The sequence below is a fragment of the Coturnix japonica genome, chromosome Z, assembly GCF_054131305.1.
Source record: "Coturnix japonica strain WE chromosome Z, WE-NBRP24, whole genome shotgun sequence".
Taxonomy (NCBI): domain Eukaryota; kingdom Metazoa; phylum Chordata; class Aves; order Galliformes; family Phasianidae; genus Coturnix; species Coturnix japonica.
In genome coordinates, this window is record NC_140702.1 from 7,283,457 (window position 1) to 7,304,702 (window position 21,246).

Sequence of the window (21,246 nt, forward strand, 5' to 3'; positions counted from 1 at the left end):
AACAAGGACCAACAGAAACAAAACCCCAACAAGACAAGGTGAAAGAATACACAGTAGCCACTAAAAACACAGATAAAAAGACGTACAACCAAGTAATAAAAGTGCATGGTTCAAGGGAAGGAAAGGTGGAGAGAGAAGGCAAACCAGACATGCTTTCTGAAAGCTCTTCAGATTTTATGTTTATTCTTCTCCAGCACTCAAAGTAGTTGGAATTTCTGCATTCTTGTGGCCCACTTCAGTGTCCCTTTAGGCATATATAAGGAAGGCTAAAATGCCAGAAATTTCTCTTGCAGATTATCTTACTGGTTGATGAGCTACTGGGAAAGGAATCACGCTTTTTACAGGATTAGAAAATTAATCTTCCTCTGCAGATTTTCTTTTAATTATCCGTCAACTGCTGCATAGGATGGGCTATTGTCTATGCATACTGGTTGAAAAATATTTTATTTCAGTGTAGAGGCTGATAACCAGACATCCCTCCAAACAATTTAAAACTACTCAAAAGAAAAACTTGGCTTCTCTAACTACTTCCCTTTCCATGGGACAACTTGCTCTCCGGGAAATCAGAAGTGTCAAAAGTCACCCATACACGAGTAAAAAGAATCAGATACACACTTTTCAGGGTTGTAAATGTTCATCTCCTCCAGGAAAAGGCTGTCATTTAGGAAACCGCTGTTTCCTGTCCGTGCCAAGAACTTCAGGATGATTCCCTTCTCTGATCCCAAGAAAACCACAGTGTAGTTCTTATATGGCCCAGCAGCAGAGTCAACAGCGATTTTGGTCAGGCGGTATCTGGAATAACAATACAGCATCTTGCATCATGCGGATTAGACTGCTGTTTATTTTATCACTTTTTCCACTTAAAATATCTGTGTGATAGCCTTTGGGAGATCATATAACATATTTAAGCACTTTTTCTAGCAGAATAACCCTGTAAGTCAAAACAGACTGCACCACTTTGTCTGCTGAAATGGCAGGGAATTTCCGTGTGCTTGTGTACATGTCCAGATGTCAGTTTGCAAACATATCTGCAGCAGCAAACCTCAAGCAGAAGGCAGAAGAACTTTGGAGAGGCTGAGGCGAGCTAGGAATTATCCTTCCAAACAAAAGCAAAGTACTAGCTTGATGACTTCTACAGGCAAGGAAAGGAAATAAGCACTGTGATTTTTGTTTTTTAATTTCAAGCTCAACCACATTAAGAATATAACGGATCTGCATTCAACTATTTGTCAGGAAAAGTTGTGTTAGTGAGATGCTGAAAAGCTAAATTCCATTTTCTTTGACTAAAAATAATCACATAGCAACCACTAACCGATTGTACTGCCAAAAAGGTATCAAACTGTGGGATCACAGAATTTATTGGGAGTGAGGGCTGGTGATTTGATACTATTGGTTACCCAGTATTGGAGGTCAAAAGAAAGCACTGTGCAGAGCATGTTGCTCTCATCTTTGGCCAGACACACATAACTAAAATGCAACATGGCAATATTGCATGGCAATGCAGCTGGGTAATATTGAACCAGGACTTTGTGAACCCCAATTCAGTAGCAGGGTCTTCCACCCTCATACAGAGGAAGAGAGGAAAATAGAGTAAAATTTTTCAAATCATTCCATTTACAACCAAAGAGTAGATAAGCGGTGAGGTGATCACAGCATGACATGAGAGTGGGAACATATTTACACAGAGAGAGTACAGAGTACTTGAGGCTTGCTGATTTATGAGTCTTTGTTCAAATCTCCTCTTCATTATTTTTCTCTTGTAATAGAAAGGATATAGACTATGTGGTCTGTTTTCACTGCACACTTCTCTAAACAGTAATGCATACCAGGCTATATCAGAACAGACATTTTCATATCCTGTGAACATATCCTGGCAGGAATGTTTGTATCCTGTATACGTATCCATGGGCTATCTGTTGATCCTTGCCCAAAGTTTCCTGCAGAGCTGTCCAAACACTGACCCATAAGCCAAGACGCAGGTCAGTCTTCCCTGCACTGCATTTCCTCCACAATCCAGTTTCGGCACAGTGTAGTTGGAAAGGATTGAGTTTTTTTTCCTGTCTTGGAACCTGATCAGGGAGTTCTACAGCATCTGCTCAGCACTACCATCTTTCCTACCTGGAGTCATGCCCAGCATACCATAGATGTCTACAGAATTTGAGAGTATTGTAAACAAGATCGTTAGCACAACCCACAGCCACAACAAGGAAGAGCCCATTTGTTGGTACTTACCTGACCATTGTTCTCAGGAACCAGGGTCGATTGACAATGGAAGGTACAGCCTCATCCATCAGTGGGTGTGTTTTGATGAAGTTCAGAGTATCATCTGGGAACTCACTAGAGGTTGCATATTTTTCTAATGATGTAGAGCCAGCACAACAACCAGGTCTAAACAAATCAAGAATGTAAAGCGAGAACACTTACTTTATACATGTGTATATCTCCTTTCTGTAACAACTGTCACAACACCCTCAGTGAAATCCGGAGTGCTTTGTAAGAGTTTAAATAAAGGACTGGAAAGTAAACTGGGCTTGTTCAGACCCTAAGGAAAACGCCAAAGTCTGCTCTAACCACCACTCAAAGGTACTTCCATGTTGCCACCTAAAAGCACAAATGCATTTCTTTAGGAAGAGTTTGAAACATGTAGATTTTAGTCTAAACACTCACATGGAGCCTAGCTACTGTAAGTTTGTATTTGACTTGGTGCTGTTCACTGGTATAGATGTTCTCTGATCTGCATCTTGCCTACCTGAGTCTTCCCTAAAATAAAATTAGTCTTTATCATAAGGAGGAAAACTGCTTTTATAAAATGTGTGGAAGGATGTTGCTTTCAACGCTGTCTGGTAGAAAGAGGACTTGATGAAAATCCAGAAAGCACCCATTTGAGCATTGGTATTATCCTTTAAGTAGGTCTGGACAAGAGAACGTAAGTGTTATAGCACATAAAGGACTTCTACTGAGACATCGTTTTGGATAGTTTAAATGCAAATCTACTTACTGCGTTCCTAAATTCTGCCCTCTCCTTTGAGTTAATTTAACCTTCCTGCCTCAACAGGTAACTACTACACTGGAAGCAGCATAATTCTTTGCCTGTTATTAAGATTCTAAGGATCATTTTCTCCAGCATTTCATCTGATCTAATTTCCTGGACCATTATGGTTCCTCAGCCCTCGAAACACTGTGAGATGAAAAGACAGAAGATGTATCATTCATGTATAAACATTCTGCAGAGTTCAATCTTCATCTGATCTAAGGTGGGTAGAGCTACTGACATCAATGGAGTAATACTACCTTGAAAATATCTGTGACTCAGATTTAGATAAACGTTCAAACCTTAGGTAACAAAGTACTATGTGGGTAGGAAGGGGCAAACTGCGTCAGTGCCTTTAGTCCTTCACTGCTCTGTGTGCCTGCAACATCCAAGATATTCTGATTGTTTGGTAACTACATCTAGAATTAGCAATAAAGGATAAATCAAGGTCATCACTAGGTCCTTGCAAAGGCCCTGATTCAATAGGTGAAATTCTCTAGGGAGCAGCCTACGCTTTCTGGCACCGCAGTACCCAGGCTTTCTCTAATCTAGAGGCTTATTTCTTCCTAAATCCTAATCACATGATTGGATCAACCCTATTTTAATCTTAAGAGTGGCTCAGTTGAGTAAACACAAAATTGAGTAAACCCTCCTCTTTGTCTTGGCAAAAAAAGGAAGCAAGGCCCCTGAAATGTCCCAGTATGTCGCTGAGAAATGTTAGGAACAACAAGAGCACTAATGTCTCTCCGTCATCCTGAGACAACCAAGCAGAAATGACCCTATTTCAAAGTCATCTTTTGCATCTCTTACAAATTTCAAGTTACAAGTAATGATTATTTTATTTAGCACACTGATGGCCAAGCATTGTATTAAACATTTCACTGATTCAGTTCACATTACCTCCTACTGATTTAGAAGAAGCAGTACTATCCTGTCCCATGCTGTTAGCATGTCATTGGACTGTCTCACAAACTTTCTCTTCTCCCGTTCCACTGACAAGAAGGAGCATTATTCTTTGTCCTTGTCCTTCTTCCCTGCCAATATTCCATGAAGGCCTACCATTTTCAAATAAGTGACCTTAGAACTCTCATGGCATCTTAGTCTACCAAAGCAGCTCATCAAGTCAGTGAGTTGCTGAAACACGGCAAAAAGGAGAAGAAAATCCAGGGCCAATGCAGGCAGGTGCCTTTCTAGGGCTCAGACTAAAAATAGACACAAAAACTGATGAGATTTTTCAGGCAATTCCAGGTTCTTCTCCTGAATGACAGCCTCAGAATAAACACAGCATAGGGACAGTATACTTGGCAAATCTCTACAACGTGACGGGCCAAATCTGGACTTACCTAGAAGCCTAGTTGCTGCCACAAAGCTTTAGATTTTTTTAAAAGTTATGAAAGATATCACAGATGATACAAGACATATATTAAAGTGGTAGCACTAGACTAGAATAAGTCTATTTATGTTTACATCATATCCTCAGAGCAAAATGCCACTGGCGAAAATGTGTTAACAAAGGGCTGTCAGTAATAACTAACAAAATGGATGCATGTAGGAAATATGAAGGGAGTACAAAAATGGATCTACATGCAAACAGAAGTGGGAAAAACAACTCAGAAGGAATGAGATAAAACAAGTCTCCATTCTGATAGAATGCTGCTCCTCCTACTCCCAACCCAGATACATCTTCTGTGGCAAGTAAGCTGTATGTTAGCACAGAATTAGTGCAGGCTTTGCTGTGAGATACACTCATTACTAAACCAATATGCAACAGGTAACGTGTACTACTATTCAACTGGCTTTCATTCTGACCAAGTGGATCCAAGTCTGGCTTGCTTTACATTACACAAATCTGGTTTAAGTGGGAAAATTCTCATTTCTGCACAAATGCAATTTAACTGATATTTCATTACTACAATTGGTATCTTCATTCATATCTGTACCTAAACAGGCTGTTCAGATTGTCAAACACTCTGCATGCAACTGCAGAATGACAGTACTACACATAAGGCATACCTGGGTTTGGGCACTCTTTCATCAGGAACCGGTGTCCAAGTGGAGTCTGGAGACTTTTGTTCTTTGAATCTCCCAGTGAATACAGTGGCAATGTCAAGCATGTCATAGGCACAGACTGCAGAGCCAGGGATGCTGCAAAGTGATATTTCCCAGAAACTGTTACTCACTCTGCAATTATGCATAAAATCTTGAGTGAAAAACACACTGTATAGAAGTCTTCCTGTCACAGGCTACTCAATTCTGAACTCTGTAACCTCTGAGTATTGACAGGAAAAACCAGCTCCATGGAAAAGACTGAAATGTACCAACCAGCAAACAGTTCCTGCCAGCATAATTTGTTTCAAAGCCTCTATAGAGAAAACTAATTGCAATAATCTTGAAAAGGGAACAGAATCTGGAAAACTCTGTGTATGACTGGTAATGCACGAGGAGTAGCAGCCACTCTCATTTAGAACCCATTATTTGGAAATTTAAGTTCTTGTAAGTCACAACGTTTTCTCAGTATGAATTGTAGAGGGGTCATAAGTTGGAGCTGATCAAACTGGAAGTGTACCGCACTGTGCCATTTGCATTTGCACATTATTACTCCATCCTCCTGCAGCCTCATCTCCATCAGGTTTTCCCAGTGGAAAGAAGTTAACTATGCTCAGCAATTTGCTTAACTCAATCACTCAGTGAGGTGTAAAGAGCTTGTAGAAGCAAATGCAATTGTATTTTTAGATGATAAAGTTGTAAATTTGCAAGCAATTGCACGGTAGCATTGTCTAAACATAATTACAACCTTACCTACTTACTTTCTGAAAAGCTTAGGATTTTCCCATGGTCACTCACTTGGAAGCATGAATTATTCATTTATCCACCTCTCACTTTTTACACATTAACTACTGTATTCATGTATGGTTTCTCTGCTTGATTTTATCAGATAAATAGCATGAACCTAACTGGCTGAAGGCTTTCAATCCTGTTTTTAGCTAGCAGGCTATTACATACCAAAGAGAAAACGTAGGAACTGTAATACTGTAATTTGAGAGAATAAAATTAAACTTATAAGGGTGCATAAATTGATAAGAAAATAATTGTCTGGATATTAAAAGATTCTGAAATGCTTATTACTGAAGGAAACAACAAGTACAGAGACAATAATAGTCTAACTTTGATCTCTGCAGGCTGGGTTTTTATATGGAAGTAAACTTACTTCAAAGCTTTACATTAACGAGACACTACACAGTGATAGTTATAAGGAGAGGCAGCCACACGTATTTTGATGGAAGGGTCAGTCAGGGGTGTACTTGGTTGCAAACAGAACCACATCATAAGGCACAGCAACTCCCACTTCAGATAGGTCTTGCATGTTGCTGAACTAAGCACTAAATCAAAAACAACCCTAATATCTCCAGGCTTACTATTTAGATGTGAGGAGAACTGTCCTCAGCATGTTTCCACAGTGATGGAGGGACCACTACTAAGAAGGCTGCAAAATACCTTCCTATGTGGGATGGCAATCACAGTGCCATGAAAAAATGTGGATGGAGGACTGAAGGTCACAGCCAAGCAATCTCTCATGCACTAACTACAAGCCACCACCAGCTCCCACCCTGGATGAGATCAGATTGAACTGCAGGATCTTTTGCAGATCACTCTAGTGGGATGTTCTTGTTCCAGGGATGAAAGACATGTGTTGAAACTTTTCCTCAGAGAAGGAGAAAAGAGAGAGAGGTGTCCATGTCAGAGGTAGGTCTGCTTATGAGATGTTCCCAAAGCTACGTGCCATTCTGTCATCTCCAATGCTTGGAAAAGAATGGCCCCCATAAATAGGATTTTGATTTTATAACCAAGTACTTAATGCAGGATTTAAAGTAAAGGATTATTCATGACACACCAGAAGAGATAGCAGAGTAGAAAGACATCTCAATTTATGGATAATCTCAAGATACAGTATCATGATGACCATGATTCTCCATTTGTTTGTTTTTATTAGGACAGTCTGCACAAGAAGATATCATCTAATTTAAAATTTTATTCCCTGGTGACTTAATTTCTCTATTGAAGTTTCTATTGTTTTGATGTTAAAAGAAGTGATTAAACAATAGAGGGCTGGGCTTACTCTTATTTCAATTCAGCTCTGTGCATGATCTTACTATGGCTAGGCTTTGACAAAAGGTGGCAAGTGTGCAGTAAAACGAGATGAATTTCAGCAATAAAATTGCCCTTTCAACTCAAGCATTACCCTGTGAATCAGCAATATATCTTTTAATTAGACTATGAATGCTTTTCTAACTTCTCCATGAGACCTTGATAATTAAAATAGTTACTATTTTAATAACTTCTGGAGAAACACGTATAATGTATAACAGCAATAGGTTCTTAATATGTGAACCAATGCATTTGGAAACCACATGTACAATGAAACACAGGTGCTTGGAATTACTCCTCTTACTGGCACCTCTTTGCTGTGTTACAGCTCTGCTTAAGCAAGACTGAGACTCCTGAGAGTTGATTCTGCAGCATGAAGACGTGCTGATGTGGTCAGGAAAAGGAAGAGTCTTTTTGTTTAGCAGAGCCTCTCTTTTCCCTCTTGCTCACAAAAAAATTATCATGATTATCATGGGTGCAGCTCCAGGGAGGTAAAAACTCATAAGATTGGCTGGCTAAGTGTGAGCAGTTCATTATATCCCTCTATGAAAATAAATGAACAAGGCAGGAAAGCTGTGAAGCTCTATTCAGCCCCTCTGCTCCTCTGGTTTTGATCTGGAGAACTTCCTCTGCAGCCTGCAACAAGGCTGAGGTCCATGGCTTTCTCAGGGGAGAGCACAAGAGTCAGTAGAGGTCCATGTAACAGAGGGAAGGAGGATGCAAATGGGAAAGACTCAGTCCTTTCTCTGCAAGTAGAAAAACTGTATTTTCTCTTTGCAATAACATTCTGAGGGTTATACTCTGCAAAACTTATTGGCGGCTGGTCTGAATTATTCTCACCTAAAGAAAATGTCCAAGGAACATGTCCAGATAGTAAATGTTTGAAAGCTGTTCTAAATTATCAGATATAAAATGTAGCAAGCAATGCCAGGGTATCTTAAAATGAAACACAAACTATCGGTAAATGCATGGTACATAATAATGACACTGTATGAGAAATCACTTCTTGTATCTTTATAGAGTAAGTAGAAACTGCAATGAAAAGCGAAATGTAAAGGAAACAAAAGATTATTGCATCTATTACCTGTTATATGGAGTGGAGAAGGTTGCTAAAACAACATCCCGGCCATTGAAATGGATAACATCTGTAACTGCCTGCAGTATGTTGAAGTAGAAGTGTGAATCGCCAGGAACTGAGCAGTTCAAACGAGCCTTGAGGAAGGAAGTCCACTGTTTTTCCAGAACTCTCTGAGATCCTCCCATATCATTTTTGCAAACCTGAGCCACCCTTGGGAAAACTACCTGGATGGAGTATAGCAAGAATATTAGAAAAAAAAGGAAATACTTAACTCAAAGACTATAGGAATTCTGCATTTAAAACATTTGAAACGACACATCTAGGTGCTTCATTTAATCCCATGTTTCCATAATCTGTGACAATAAGAAACTGAGAAAAAATCAACTTTGGAACAGTGTGTTATGGATGATAAGGCTGTGGCATTTAATACACAGCCATAAATCCTTCAAGAGATCTGTTCTCAACCCAAATAAAACCCATTTCCATACAGACTGCTTAGCTTTCTATTTCCCCAAACAATAGCACGTTTTTATATTCACAGTCTCTGCAACCCACGCTGCCTGCTCTGACTCTTGTATTTTCAGCACTTAAAAACTACGCAAATTTTGCTGGGCTTTTATTCCTGCCCTCCACCTTTCTGACCTTGGCCAGTTTCTCTGACTGCTTAGTCAGAAAACTATTGTGAAATTCACAAAAATGCAGCAAATGTTTAATTATTCTTTAAAGAATGGCAGAGCACAAAATTTCTCCCCTTGATTACTCAAATTCAGATTTCTTAAAGACAAATACTGCCTTGCTTTAGAAGCCGTTTTAAAGTACTGTCTAGCACACTGAACATAGTACATTTGCCTTGTGGTTTTTATGATTAAGAAATGAGATTCCAGCGTAAGTAGCCACAGTCAGAAATGACCCTGTTTCCTTTCAAGACAGTGGAATGTTTCACTCCAGCCCACCTTTTGGCTTGAGTGATAGGAAACTTCTCAAGATGATGACCTTGTCATCATGATTTATGGTTTTCATTTCAAGGTCATTCCTAATAGCACCAGTCCAAGAATAGCATATGTTTTTCTCCTCCTGAATGTCACTAAGTCATCTGAGGCAATGTTTTTGCCCTTACCTTTCCCATGCTGTTGTACTCCACTGCTATTTCCCGGAAGAAGAAGTAAATATAATTGCCGTAGTCCACTGCCTGGACAAAGTATGGCTCTAGGAAAAAGACAAGACATTCCATGTGCAGCATATAGCATGCAAGCACTGTATGTGCAGAAAGAAGCATTCACACTAAGTGCTGAAAATTTAAACCCCATGTGAGGCAAGCCTGTCTAGTTTGCAGAACTGAGAGGAGCCCCTGCCTAGGATGCAACACCACTGGGGGCCAGCCTGCAGAAAACCACTGCAAGCCTATGGAGTGTTTGCGACTGCACATCTGCACAGCATGGTGGACAAAGAAAGGCAAAGAGGCAGTGTGCAGTGCATGCTCAGGGCTTCAAACACAGCTCTTTATGGCCTGCAGGCTTTATGCAGAGGGAATAACAAGCCATGTTAGTGTTTCTGCTCATACATGTCTGCAGCAACAAGCAAAGTGGGACTGCTAATGTCAACACCTGGCAAAACATTTCTGCATGCAGAAAAAGCCTTCAAAGTATGGCTTTACTCACTGTTAAAATCACTCCAAATGTTAACTATTCATAACGCCTACGTGAAGCTAAACAGCACCATTCTTAACAATGAGGGCATTTAGAACACACATTGCCTAATTCAATGGCAGCTGCACAGTACCTAGGGACTATAAAATGAAGGCTTTGTGCAATATTCCTATAATTTTATTTTTCACTGATGAATCTTAATGTTGCAGGACAAGTTCTTCGTCCTTCACAAAGCCCAGACTGGTACCTAACACGCTGCCGGGGAAAGGAGTGCTTCAGACACAGACTGAGCACACAAAGTACACTGAGCCCTGAAAATTCCAGCCTTTGCATCCAACAGCTGTAAATCGATGACTTCAGCTTGGAAAGCTCTTTGGAATATATTCAGGTCTACTACGCTTTCATTTTATGTCAAGTCTGGTAGCTTGGAGGGGGAGGGGAGGGGTAGAAGAGGAAAAACAGATAAACAGATCAGTGTAAGAGATGCTATTTAGCATCTTAGAAACCATTGCAGAAATGAAATGACAGAGGGCTGTCAGGAATCCAGGGCTGTCATCAGAGATGCAGCTTTTCCTTGCTTAGTTTGTTTATCTACCTTTCAACCACTTTGAGTCATGTTTCACTGTCCGCAGAGTTGGGCTTTCTCCAAGGCTCCGGTATATGACTGCATCTATTGCAAGGAAGTCGGTCACTGTGGCAGAATACAGCTTTCCCTCTGGGGAGGAAGGAAAGAAGAAACAGGGTGGGGAGCGACAGGAATAGTGTAATTATTTTTGCTCAAAAATCAAATGAGAATCTTCTTTAAGAACACTGACGTGAAAGAATCCAAACAGGTAAATGGGACTGAACATAAATCTTTAAATGGAGGTATGTTGTGGGAGAAGAAATCTCATGAAGCAGTTCTTCACCAGATTAGCTAAGTCATACTAATCTGTCCTCCCCAATTTGTCCGCAAATGTCTCTAGCTCAATGCTCATAAATTCCACCTACACACGTGAGCAAAATAAATATGGAGAAGCCTCCACAGATATTAGTTTTAAGCAGGAGAGAAAAGCAGACAGGTCTTGGGGACTGCCAGCTAACTGGCACTTATTCAAGTTTGTCTATCTGTGAGTACTTCTGGGCCAAAGATCACTAGTTAAAAATTCAGTAGTGTGCAGGGAGCCAAGGCAAAGCAGGGATGTGATGAGATGAAGGAGGACTGCCTATTCACTTTTCTCATCTGAAATGGTGGTTTAGGTCATTTCAGCATGATTTATCCATTTCTCTCTCTTAAAGAATGCTGGAGGACTAACGGTAAGAAAGGGACTACAGGCTGGCACCACAAGGACAGTCAAAAGATGCAAAACTATCTGAAGGTACATGCGTGAGCTCTGTCTGCAGCTTAAATTGATACTGCCAGTCAGAACTGTCCACAGGTCATGATAACCTGGGACTGATTTCCCTTACAAGGCAGACCTTGGATCCATGGCGGCTGTTAGGAGCACAAGTGCCATGGCATGAAGCTGGCGGCTTGAATCTCTGTTGTGTCTACAAAATATCAGAACAGCATGCATCTAAGATAACAGGTTATCTGGGGCCTTGATGGTGCTTACTGTGAGTGCAGAGAGACTCTTGTGATAAGACGTTCTTTGCATTGCGCCTACAGACAATGTTTAATTTCAGCTTGGGATTTAGAAGTTATGACTGTTTTTTGCTAGCAGGACTTTTCTCCTTGTTCTCAACCCTGCAATTCCAATCATCATTTAAAAACAGGCTTTTCTTTTTCTTTCTTTCTTTCTTTTTTTCTTTTTTTTTTTTCCCTTATCAGAACATGAAAAAAAATAAAATAAAAAAGGAAATAAAAACAGATACTAGAAACAACACTAAAAACAAAAATAGTATAAAAAGCTGAATTGTTCAGCTATTGGATGTCTGAACTCATGTTAATACAATCACACATTTATTTTTTTCCTGCCAAGTTGCAGAAGACCATGTGACTAATTACAATTCACACATATCAGCTAAAATAGCTACAAGCTGCAAGAAGAGCCATATTCTTGTAAGCGCTCCCAGCAGACTCAGATGAGCTGGATTTGTGCCCTAAACTGCTCTGAAACCGCATTTCACTGCACTCTGAAAAGTCATCACAGAGATCAGTATGTATGCCATGTCAAACTAATTTCATGAACCTAGGAGACTTACAGGGTATATTCAATAAGAATTTATTGTGACACTACCATTTTCAGACTGAATCATCCCAAGAGATAGAGCAATTATTTCCATAAAAAAATACTATTTTCAAATAACATGAAGACTTCTACAGCCACAGGATGGAACTCATCTCACCCATTTCAGCTGCATGTAGATAAATGTTTGCATTAAATTGGTTATAAATGCCTTTTCTGGCCAATGTAGTGAATAAGGCATGTCTGACAGCTGAATCAGACTGCCTCAAGGATAGCAATCTGAGACACTGGGATGCATCTTTTTTTGAAGGTGTGCCTGTTTCTCTGTGGATTACAAATTACATGCTATGATCAAAGAATTTCTAGTTTTATGATCTCTTGGTTGTAATTAAGAAATTACACAGTTATCACCATTGTCATGATGGCCACTGTTTTAAAACAAAAGGACCCACTGGTATACTGTAGAGGGAGCAAATAATTTTTTTACAACCAGCTATAAAATCTCTCCTTTGCAAAGCAGACCATGCCAGCTCAATTGCAGTAGCAGCCAATGCAGCACTTTGGCCATGGCCATGATATTTAGTAGTTGTAGTACGTTCAAATTCCTATACCTCTATACCTTGGGATGAATTGCTAAAGAACTTCCAGGTAAACACCCAGGCCCTGCTTTCAGTACAGCTACTGAAAAGGACTGACGTTGTCACAGGTGGCTTCTGTATTATCTTTATCATCTAATTTTACAGCCAAATGTAAGAGGAGATCAGAATGGTTCACACTAATTGAAGTTCAATAAAGAAGCAATTTAACTAGGAGCATACAAAGGGAAATATCAAAATACCTTTTCATGATCAGCAGCTCAAACTAACACCACTAGTAAACACTCACTATTTTACCTATTAGAGAAAGCAGAATCGAGTATTCCGCTGCATGAAAACTTAACAGCATATCCTGCCTCTTTCTCATCAAAGTTCACATAAGCTTTGCCCTTGCCCTTCGCAGGAGCAGGATGCAGCCAGAAATGTTGCCTCACTCTGGTATGGTATTGTGTTATTATGACTCCAGGAAACACTGAAATATTGAACCAAGAAACTCAGGCTCCATGCGATGCTGTTTGTGGTAGTAAAGCCAGTCCCAGACAAGGCAAGGCTTCCTGTGCGTGTGATTTCCTTATGGCCCTTATTTTTAGCTATTATCCACTCCCTCTGCTACCTTGGCATTTGGACTCAGTGGCAAGCCTGGGCTGCAGGAAGGAAAGCAAAAGAGATTATTTCAGTCATTCTTCTTTACCCGCGAACAACGCAACGTTGGCATGCTTTGCATCGTAGGGGCACCTGGCCATTCCACTGAACTCATCTCCCAGGAACTCCAGTGTATCCATCTGAAAAACAAAAGGGAGCTCCTCAGATACAGGAGCAAGACTTCTTACCCAGGACCAGGCTAATGGTAGCTTCATTTCTGGGCAAGGAGCAAAGCCCTTACTGCAACTGCCCTCCTGGCTATGAACGAAGAACATGACAGAAAACACAGTGTTAAATAAAATCAGGCTGAAAAATGTGTAGTAAGTCAGGCACTCTTTCATGCCTAATCACTCTTACTTTTTACACACATTTTACAAAAGTCTTGAGTCAATATTTTATCTGTACACAAATTTCCTGTTGAACTGCAGCAGGCTACGTGGTCTGTGGTTCTGGCATGGATTCAAAATATATCCTCAACAGCAATCCAACAGAAGCGCTTTTATACACAGCAATAGACTGCATGCCATAGTAGTCAGAAGAAACAACACTAGGACAATTATGTACGTGCACATTTCTCCCTCCCTCCATAGTCCAGAGATCCTTCTGGTGTAGTCACAAAAGCAGTGTCTCTTCATACTCAGAAGGATGCCCTGCAAGCATCAGTTGAGGCTGTGTTATGGAGAAATCCTCTTACAATCAGGCAAGAATTAATCTGTACAGAAATTGTAAAATCTGAGGCTTAAGTGTAACTCCTGGGAGACAAATTCACCCCGAGCACTGGTAATTATACATATACACAGATCAACTTTACAGTAAGTTCAAGAGGGTTTAGCAAGATCTGTGGGAAAGGTACAGCTCTTACCTGCTTAAGATTCTTATACAGCAGTATTTTGGGAATAAGCATCTCCCTAGCATACTCAAGTAACATGAGGAGCTCACGCTATGTGAACCACATACAGCACAGATTCACAGAGCATGAAAAACAACCCATCTGGCAGCATCAGCTACTCCCACCAGCTTCTAGGTTGAATGTTACAGCACCTAAGTCCTCTGGTGGATGATCTGTCAGCATTCGTTTTCTGTCATGTGCCTTTTCTGTCCAAATCCATTGTGAAGGGAATTAGTTGCGCTTCCTTGAGGACAGAAAAGCACTACAGATGACAGGGAGGGGAAATGCTGTTCTGTGCAGCCTTCCCTATACTGAGCCTCGCACTGCAGGCTGGTCTACACTTTCACCTTGCAGCATGGAAGGATAACCCTGTTTTCCATTAGGCACAACTTTAATGATCTCTCTCTGTAACCCAGTAATAGGGGAAAAGTCTAAGGAGGTGTCAAGGTGACCTCCCCTGACTGCCTGGGCACAAGGCAGATCACTGACAGGTGAATAAGTCTGAAGGGGCCATATGTCGTGGGGAATGAAACACCTGCAGCAGGGGTCAGGAGAGACGTTTATGCCAAGGAAATCTGCATTTGTGTTAAAAGGCAGCTTTCTAGGTGGCTGGAGCACGGGTCATGAAGCAATAAAATGGTGCTGGAGTACTGAATATCACGCTGAAGCCAGGAAAGCTAGTTGTACACTAGGAGCAAGATGCAGGGAGAGGAAGAAGAGGAGAAACAGATTACAAGATCAACAGCTACCTGTACCAGGATGTGTGATGCAAGCTCATATGTGAATAAATCTGATTCTTCCTCCAGAGACTGAAATAAAAGACTATGCTGAACTTCTCTAGTGCATTTCCTAGACTATACACAATACAGTGGCTAAACAAAGTAGATCAGAGCTGCAGAAAAAGCAAGAAGGAGCAGCAGTCACAGTGAATACCGCTAAGGAAGCTGTTTTCCCCACTGTTAATGTCTTTATACTGGTTTTCACTTGGACAGCACTGAAGAGAATAAGAATTCTCTGTCGTGGTTTTGTCAGAAGCTGCACTAGTGAGGCTGAATTTTCTTTTTCCTGAAGGATAAGAAATAACCTGTGGGACACAGCAGTGCCTGAAAAAGCAGAGTCCAGATACCGAGGCCTAACTGAACTAATTTCACAGCTACTCCAAAGACATCCACTGATGAGGGTTGTATGACATAAGATTGCTGCAAGCCTAAAAAAATGGGAAATATTTGAATAGATGGGCTACGGAGTTGAATGATGTACTGCTGAACAACGCACTGCATGCTGTGCCAGCACAGTCACAATAAATCAAGAGAAGGAAAGGTAATGAAATCTCACTAACCAATCACATACCTTGTAGTTCCTGCAAGAAGGGTTGAATGCATTTGTCCCACAGATAAACAACGTATCTTCATTTCTTTTTAAGAGAACCTTAATAAAATTATGACATTCATCCTGAAGAAAAACAACAGAAAGTATTTAAGCTACTCTACTTGGGTGTCTGGTTTTATTTTCTCAGTCTGATCTCTCACTGTCAAGTCTAAAATGAAATTGGCTGGTAGTTACTGCGACATTCTGGGCTTTATTTCAACTGTGTTTAACTGACAATGAGTGAGATGCAATTTATTTCTACGCTGGTGGCTAAAAATGGTTACAAAGAATATGGATATGATTTTCACGTTACAGTTCAGATTTTGCTGTTCACTAAGGATTTTATTTGAACGCCGTTGCTTTCCTCAAGAGTGAAAAATCTGATCATCTTCTCATCTGTGCTGCTGTAAAACAGTCTCAATGTATTTACATAAAGCAGCTGTAACGAGCAGGGGAAGCTCTATAAAAAAATCAGAATCAACATCTAACTCTGACCTCATGCATATTAGTTGTGCGTTATACTAAGAGAAGACTAGTGTGAGAAACAATCCTTTACCTGTACACACTAACATGTCATATAAACTTCTCTGTTAGCCCCTACAGGAGGATGCACAATGGCACTTAGCTTTGGAGGCAATGTTAACCAAAAAATAGTACACATGGCATTACGTTCAAAACCTCCAGCACTCTAAGCTTTTCAGGATGTTGCTGTGCCTCCTGTTGTAATGCTTTATCACATTAAAAGTAAACTATTTTTTTGCAAATTAAAGCCTTCAGTGGGCTGATGGAAAAAGCAATTACAGGCAAAGAAGCGAATGGCATGATCCATTCCACATCACAGACATCAGCCTGAGATAGTAGTGAAGCAACTAAACTAAAGTGGCAGATGCAAAAGAAATGAAAATTGCCTACCTTATGTTTTCCCTTCATTCTGCATGTGTCTACATCAGCTTGCCTAGATTTCCACGTCAATTTCTGCAAGGATCAAGTAAGAAATCAATTAGAGCCCAGAGGTTGTTGCATTTGATTTCAGAAGTAGAAGTCCCCTGGGGGAGACTAGCTGTTGAACATATACTCATTAAAAGCATTCTGCACCCTTTCTCCATGATTAATTCACCGTAACAATGAAAGATCAGTGATGTAAAGCATTCACTTAATTTTGTGTTGCTATGTATTCATTAGACCAGAAAACTATCCTCTCTTTTCTTTCTTTCTTTTAAATCCTAAGGCAACTGAATTTTGCAATAGGCTAAAACTTGTAACTACTTTTCTAAAAGCAGTGGATGCTCTTTTAATTTGATATTATTAAACAAATCAAAATAAACATTTATGGACTAAACACCCTGACTGGAATCCAAGTGGAGTATCTCTTTCAGGACATTTTACATTAGCAAAGAAATTGTAATGTAGGTGATTCTCATCATTTCAAGTTAGCTAGCAGTCTTGAGACAGTGCTCTGTTTATCAAGATATTGCTGATTTCATCTATCAGCATTCTTTCTCTGGAACACTTTCAGGTAAATGCCAAATGTTTTGTTTTGTTTTGTTTCAATGAGTTTGAGAAATGGTTTAATGTGGTTGGTTGATTATAATAAATATTTATGTAAATGTGGCTTAAGATAGTAGTAACACCTCAGTTCCCAGTAGTACACTGAATCACCCTCTGTTCCATACAGGCCCCAAGCTGAATAAATGAGCACTAATGTAATAACAGTATTGCTTTTATTTCCACAACAAGCCTGTGACCTCCCTTTTTTGAAGAGCAGCAAGACATAAGCTAATCTTCAGCACGTTTCACATATTTATCGATAAATTCTCCTCCCCTACAGTGGAATCTATGCATTGGCCAAACTGATATGGTCTTCTGCTGGACCAAAGGCTATGTCTGTCACTTAATACATAACGTGAGTGTAATGTTGAGGAGCTGAAGGGAGATTATTTCTAGAAAGTTTATGTTAATATGTGACGCTGTAATGCAGATAAAGCTCTTCTTAATTTGAATGCAGCTTGCCATGGAGATAATGTGAATACATCTACAAAGTGCTGCTATGGTAAGATTTTATTTACATAGTACTTGCAGAAGAGAATAAAACTTCTGTGCAAACATGTTGATAGCATTTGCTTTTTATGATGAGAGCTTCAGTATGCTTAATTGGAATAGCATAACCATTATGTTATGGTTGCTCCAAAAGTAATGCCTCCTATTTTTTACATGGAAATGACAGATACAAAGGGACACTGTTTGACAGAGCAAATTCTTTGCTATGAAACACATGGTTTTGTTTTTTTTTTTTTTCTCAAAACAGTCATCAGCAATAAGTGATTCACATCAATTAGATGAAGAAGATGCTCTTCATATTGTGATGTGGCAGCTTCACATGGCCATCTAGAACATAGTTTATCTTTCATGTCACTGTTTGCCACTGCTGAAACACACCATCCACCACCTCACTGTGCTGCAATCCACTGTTTGGTCCCCATTAATGCTCAGCAAGTGTTGATGAATGCCAATGGGTACTATTTTTTTCTGCATGGAGGAATTCAATTCCACACCCTTGCTGTGTGCACAATTCCATATCAGAAGCCATTCTGTCAGAGTTCCTCTTTGCTGCCATTTGTCAAACAGCAATGACACGGAATGAAATATTGGTGGTGCAGTCCAGCCTCTACTGCAATACCATCAACAACCCTCTTTGACACTGTGGGCCAGTAAGACAAAATAGAAGGCATAACTTTTGGAGCATAACCTGTTTCTGGGAGATGACAAAAGCTACTTACTTTGCTAAAATAAATTTCTTCTGTATGTGATGTGTCCATATCAACAGTATAAATATGGTCCCTGTAAACAAAAGCAAATGAATGCAGAGTCAGACAGTGCAGTAAAACCACTCATTTTCCATGAGTAGACCTATGTATGACAAGATAATCCACAATCCTTTCAAAAAAGGTCTTTGGACAGGAGATGAGCCTTATGCAGTTTTATAATTTCTGCTCAATAGGACTTAGAACAAATGCCAGAATGCAGATGTTTTTCTGTATCTGAAAACAGATGCAATCTGTGACAGCCTTTGTCACACTTCTGGGCTAGCACTCGCTGCGCAATATTTAGCCATTCAGGGTTAAAAAAGGTTAATGTTTTTTCCTTTTTTTTTTTTTTTTTTTTTTTCTTCCCCTTCTAATTTCAGATGTGATAATTTGGCTGACAATATGCTAGCCAAAAGGCTGACAGCCACACAGCTCTTCCCTGGAATCCTCTCTTCACACACCAATAGCCAAACCAAACTGTAAAATACTCCCCTCAACAAAATCCACATTTCTTGCTTGCATTTACTTTCCTGTTTTCCTGAGAGCTTGCTTCTCCTTGTAAGCTGCCAATTTCTCTTAGGCAAGAGTAAATAGACTCAGTCACTCAGGTAGAGAGATATTTTTAAACATTCTCTCCTGCTAACTTGAGAACATGGACCTATCTGTATGAAACCTAAGAAAAAGCACCAACTCATAGCACCATACTAACAGACACACTTAACTGGGGACAAAGAGAGAAGAATACTGAGCACGTTCTGTTTGAAACAGCAATGACTGTTTTTCAAAATGCAGGAAGCTATGCAGATGGAGAATGATCTGTGGCATTGGAGAGGTCTACATAGGAGTCTGCGGAGAGCTGGATACAGAATGCTTCCATTATAGAAGCTTCTGCCGTTAAGCCTAGCTTCACTTCTTTTTGGGTTTTGTGTAAATAGTGCTCTCTCTCAAGCAAAGCAAATGCAAAACGCTGCCATAACAAGAATTAGCAACACTTCCCTCGCAAGGAGAAAAGAGGCAGCATAGTTGGAGGGAACCTGCTTTTAAAAACCTCCTGCCTGTTATGACACTTGAAGTTATTTGCTGCATAAGATGCCAAACTGAGGAGTTGTGGGTTTTCTTCTCCTCCAGACTCTGAAAAAACAGAACTGTCATTTTCTTTCAGGATGAGTTTAATGCTTCAGTTTATTATTGGCCTGATTTCACTGGCATAGCCCTGGTCAGGTCTGGACTAAAATTACTTATTAGTGTGATATCAACTTCACAGACCAGCACACAGCTCCCTTTTAATGTACACCTCTGATGCTGTTACTCCTACTACAGGAAAGTGGGAAGAAAGTCCCTTGCATTGCAAATTAGCTGCTGCTGGATTTCTAAAAACATTCTTCCAGCACAGCTCCTGATTGTAATGATCAGTCTTAGTTTACATGGGGTATGATTTCTTTTTCTTTTTAAACCAGACAATTAAAAATACAGTTGGGGTATTCAAAAAGAGGCCTGAGTTGTTTTGCTTCACGCTCCATAAAACATCTCCCAGGGGGTTTACTTTCTGGTTTAAGAAACAGCTGAAAGGAAAATCATATGCTAAGTTATGGGATCATCAAAGGGAGGGTCAGTATCAGGCAAATTACATATCACTTTCTCATGCTGCATTTGAAATGAAGTTGCTGACAATGCCAGCAGAGAAGCAAAGTGCTGTCAGATGGTGGGGAAGGTTCTCCAGCCACAGACAATAGGGGATTGTCCTTACTCTCTTTTTCCCACTGCTGCCCAAATCCTGCTATCTACTAGCTATGGTATGTGTACAGCTCGCTGCTAATTAAGTTATTCTAACACAAATTGACCTAATCCTAGAGCTTCCGTTTTTCCCACCTCCAGTCAGCAGAAATGAGTTTTGTTGCCATGGCATGGACTTGTGGAGGAAGGGAATTTAAATAATGCCACCGGCTGTGCATGACCCTTGGCCACTCAGAAAGTGTGTAACAGCAAATGAGGAGGGAGCCGTCCCAATGCTTCATGGGCTCAGCAAACTCTTTCGTACATACACATGAAGGATGACAGATAAAGTGGACAAAAGCAGCCACCACACAAGCCAGAGGGAGGAGGTGGTGTGGCAAAAAAGTGTGTATTTGTGAATGTGTGAGAGATGGCAAGATGTTAGCCTTCCCATGAGAAAAAAGAAAACAGCCTCTCGTCTACAGACTGTACCTCAGGCATTCTAGCTGCAAACCAACATGATTTCAGGGCCTGTGGTTGAGTCATGTTAACTTTTCTCTAGCTGATAATATGAAATAAAGCCTTTCTAAAGTGACACAGAATTATTACACTTCATGGTAGGCAACACAGAAATATTTTGATGAGTGAAAAGATGGTATGAAAGAAACACCTGATATGATACCTAAGGGATTTATGTTAGCTGCAGTTATCCTGCTACCAAACTCTTTGAGAAACACCTTTGATTGTGTACACGCTTCCTTCAACCTTGGTATGTATGCAATCTCTAGGTGTATTACTGCCTCTGAAAGAGATGCAGTATCGCAGTTGTAAACCTTCATTCAAGCTATGAAAAGATGACTCATTTTCTGAAGTTTGTAACTTCAGATAAAAATTACCTTACAACTTTATACCACATGAGTTTCTCAGCCCAGCAGGGATTTTATTCAGTAGCATGTGGAAGGGGAATATAATGTACCAAAGGGTGTCTGAGTACCAAAGGAAAAAAAATGTAAGATTTTTTGTGTGTGAGTAAGTACAAAAGAGATTACATCTTCATGATTGTTTTGTAGGTCAATAGGCCCAAGGAGCACAGGAGCATTCTCATTATGGTAAAACATGTTATACAAAGGCATAGCTACAGAATATGTATGAATGGATAAATGTA

At 40.1% G+C, this 21,246-nt stretch overlaps 1 protein-coding gene across 7 annotated transcripts in view; it reads right to left on the reverse strand.

Moving 5' to 3' along the window:
• The window catches only part of SEMA6A (semaphorin 6A), a 110,242-nt gene that overhangs the window by 34,560 nt on the left and 54,436 nt on the right, over nucleotides 1-21,246 (reverse strand). For all 7 annotated transcript variants that reach the window (XM_015849992.3, XM_085529606.1, XM_015849991.3 and 4 more), the window contains exons 4-13: nucleotides 18,342-18,402; nucleotides 16,477-16,539; nucleotides 15,547-15,648; nucleotides 13,357-13,447; nucleotides 10,497-10,616; nucleotides 9,373-9,461; nucleotides 8,262-8,479; nucleotides 5,045-5,176; nucleotides 2,233-2,388; nucleotides 616-792 (exon numbers count right to left, since the gene is read on the reverse strand). In XM_015849992.3, coding sequence (XP_015705478.1) covers nucleotides 616-792; nucleotides 2,233-2,388; nucleotides 5,045-5,176; nucleotides 8,262-8,479; nucleotides 9,373-9,461; nucleotides 10,497-10,616; nucleotides 13,357-13,447; nucleotides 15,547-15,648; nucleotides 16,477-16,539; nucleotides 18,342-18,402 — 1,209 coding nt within the window. The remainder of the gene's footprint in view (nucleotides 1-615; nucleotides 793-2,232; nucleotides 2,389-5,044; nucleotides 5,177-8,261; nucleotides 8,480-9,372; nucleotides 9,462-10,496; nucleotides 10,617-13,356; nucleotides 13,448-15,546; nucleotides 15,649-16,476; nucleotides 16,540-18,341; nucleotides 18,403-21,246) is intronic.